The 1,905-nt window shown below is 65.7% G+C and overlaps 1 protein-coding gene across 1 annotated transcript in view; it reads right to left on the reverse strand.

Moving 5' to 3' along the window:
• Nucleotides 1-69: 69 nt before the first annotated feature.
• Nucleotides 70-1,905, reverse strand: part of LOC113209812 (uncharacterized) — a gene marked incomplete at its 3' end in the record, with an annotated part of 6,888 nt that continues 5,052 nt past the window's right edge. The window contains 3 exon segments of the mRNA XM_052276412.1: nt 70-505; nt 601-1,118; nt 1,329-1,874. Of these exon segments, the coding sequence (XP_052132372.1) occupies nt 70-505; nt 601-1,118; nt 1,329-1,874 (1,500 nt within the window).

The following is a 1,905-nucleotide window of genomic DNA, read 5'->3' on the forward strand; positions in this document are numbered from 1 at the left end:
GCCCCGCACCGCTCCCCGCACCGCTCCCCGCCCGGGGGTGCCCCTCTCTACCCCGCCCCGTATCCTTACCGTGCACGCGTCCTTCCCTTTGACGCCGCCGGCACACATGAAGCTCTTGTTGAGCTTGAAGTACGGGCCCACCCGGGTCCTGCGCAGCTTCTCCTGGCACTGGGCGTGCGGCACCACGGGCAGGTCGTCGATGCGGCGCAGGATGTTCTGGTAGACGCCCTCCTTGCCGAAGACGTTCTTCCCCCAGCCGCTGACGAGACAGCTCTTGTAGTCGAAGTTCTGGTCCTGGTCGGGCAGGCAGATGGTGCCGATGTGGAAGCCGACCTTGACGGGCTCGCGGAGGATGAGAAGGGCCACGTCGTTGTGCAGCGACTGCGGCACGTAGTCGGGGTGCTGCACGATGGCGTCCACGTCCCTGTCCTGGTGGCGGTAGGCCTCCAGCTCGGTTCGCGAGTCCCACTCGCCGGCGCGGATCTTCATGCTGCTCGCCGACTTCCTGTCGAGGGGAAAGAAGGTGTCATGACCTCGGTGGTGCCAGCCCGCCGGCGGTGAGGGCGAGGAGGAAGCGGTGGCCGGTTGGCCGGTACTCACCCGTCGACGCAGTGCGCGGCCGTCAGCACGACGTTGGGCGCGATCAGCCCACCTCCGCACATGTAGTCGTGCTCCGCCTGCCTCTTCTTCAGGATGGCCACCATCCAGGGGATCTCTCCGAAGTCCGCCTCGTCGTGCATGGCCCCGGATATCCTCTTGCCGATGCCGCCCCCGTGGCGAACGCCGCACTTGGGCTGGGTGACGGGGTGAGGGCCGGGAACGGGTTTAGGCGAAGGGATGGGGTCCGGTGTAGGGTAGGTGTCCGGTGTAGGGTAGGGGTCAGGGGTGGGCCAGGGGGCCTCCGACGAGGGACCGCTGCCCGACCGAATTCTGCAGCACTGCTGCAGGTAGTGCGAGCACGTCGAGTTGGGGGCGCTCGCGTCGAACTCTTCCCGGTCCTGCTTCTGGCGGATGTCGATGACGCCTTTGCCGTCCGTGTTGAACGAGCCCGTGTCGTTGTCGCACTGGTAGTACGGGACGCACTCGCAGCCTTCGCCTTGGCCGCTGGGGCACAAGCACTACGCGGTCAACAATAAAGAGGCAGAGGGTGAGTGAGGGACAGTACAAAAATTACGCCAATTTCAGACGGTGGGGTGCTTTTATCACAGCATTCTATTTCAGATCAGGATTACGTTATCGGTCAAAGACTAAAGCACAGGGATACGCATATCATATCCTATCCGAAACAACTCTACTAAACGTGACACGTGAGGAGTAGGATGACTTACCGGGTCGTAGACCTTGTTCTGGTCGGAGGGCGGGCAGGTGGGTCCGCCGAAGATGCTGCAGATCTGGTTCGGGTCGAGGTCCGCGGGGACGGTGCCGGCGTCCTGGTCCTGCCGCGGATTGCGGGCGGGCTCCGAGCCGCCCTCCGCCGCCTGCCCCTGGCAGCTGGGGCCGCCAAAGATTGCGCACTGGTCCGGATCCACGGGCTCCTGGCGCTTGCTGCGGGTCGGCTGCGCTTGCTGAGGGACGCCCTTGCAGTAAGAGCCGCCGTACACGCTGCAGAGGATGTCGGCGGGAAGCTTGCCGTCCGAGGACGCGGCCTGGGCCGGGGGCGGGGCCGGCGCCGCGGCCGGCGGCAACTTGGCTGGCACGGCGGCGGCCAGGGCGGCCAGGAGGACCGGCAGGGCGGCCTGGAAGAGCATGGCCAGGCCGGGCAGGACGCTCTGGAAGGGCAGAACACGAGGGTGAGTGCAAGTGCCTCGTCCAGAGGGACCTCGGAGGATGAAAGGGGTTGGAGAGTGAGTAAAAGTTGCTGGTACGGAGTGGAAAGAGGGGCATAAGCGGCGGGGTGGGGGAGGG

The sequence above is a fragment of the Frankliniella occidentalis genome, unplaced genomic scaffold (assembly GCF_000697945.3).
Source record: "Frankliniella occidentalis isolate FOCC.00 unplaced genomic scaffold, Focc_3.1 Scaffold2848, whole genome shotgun sequence".
NCBI classification, from domain to species: Eukaryota; Metazoa; Arthropoda; class Insecta; order Thysanoptera; family Thripidae; genus Frankliniella; species Frankliniella occidentalis.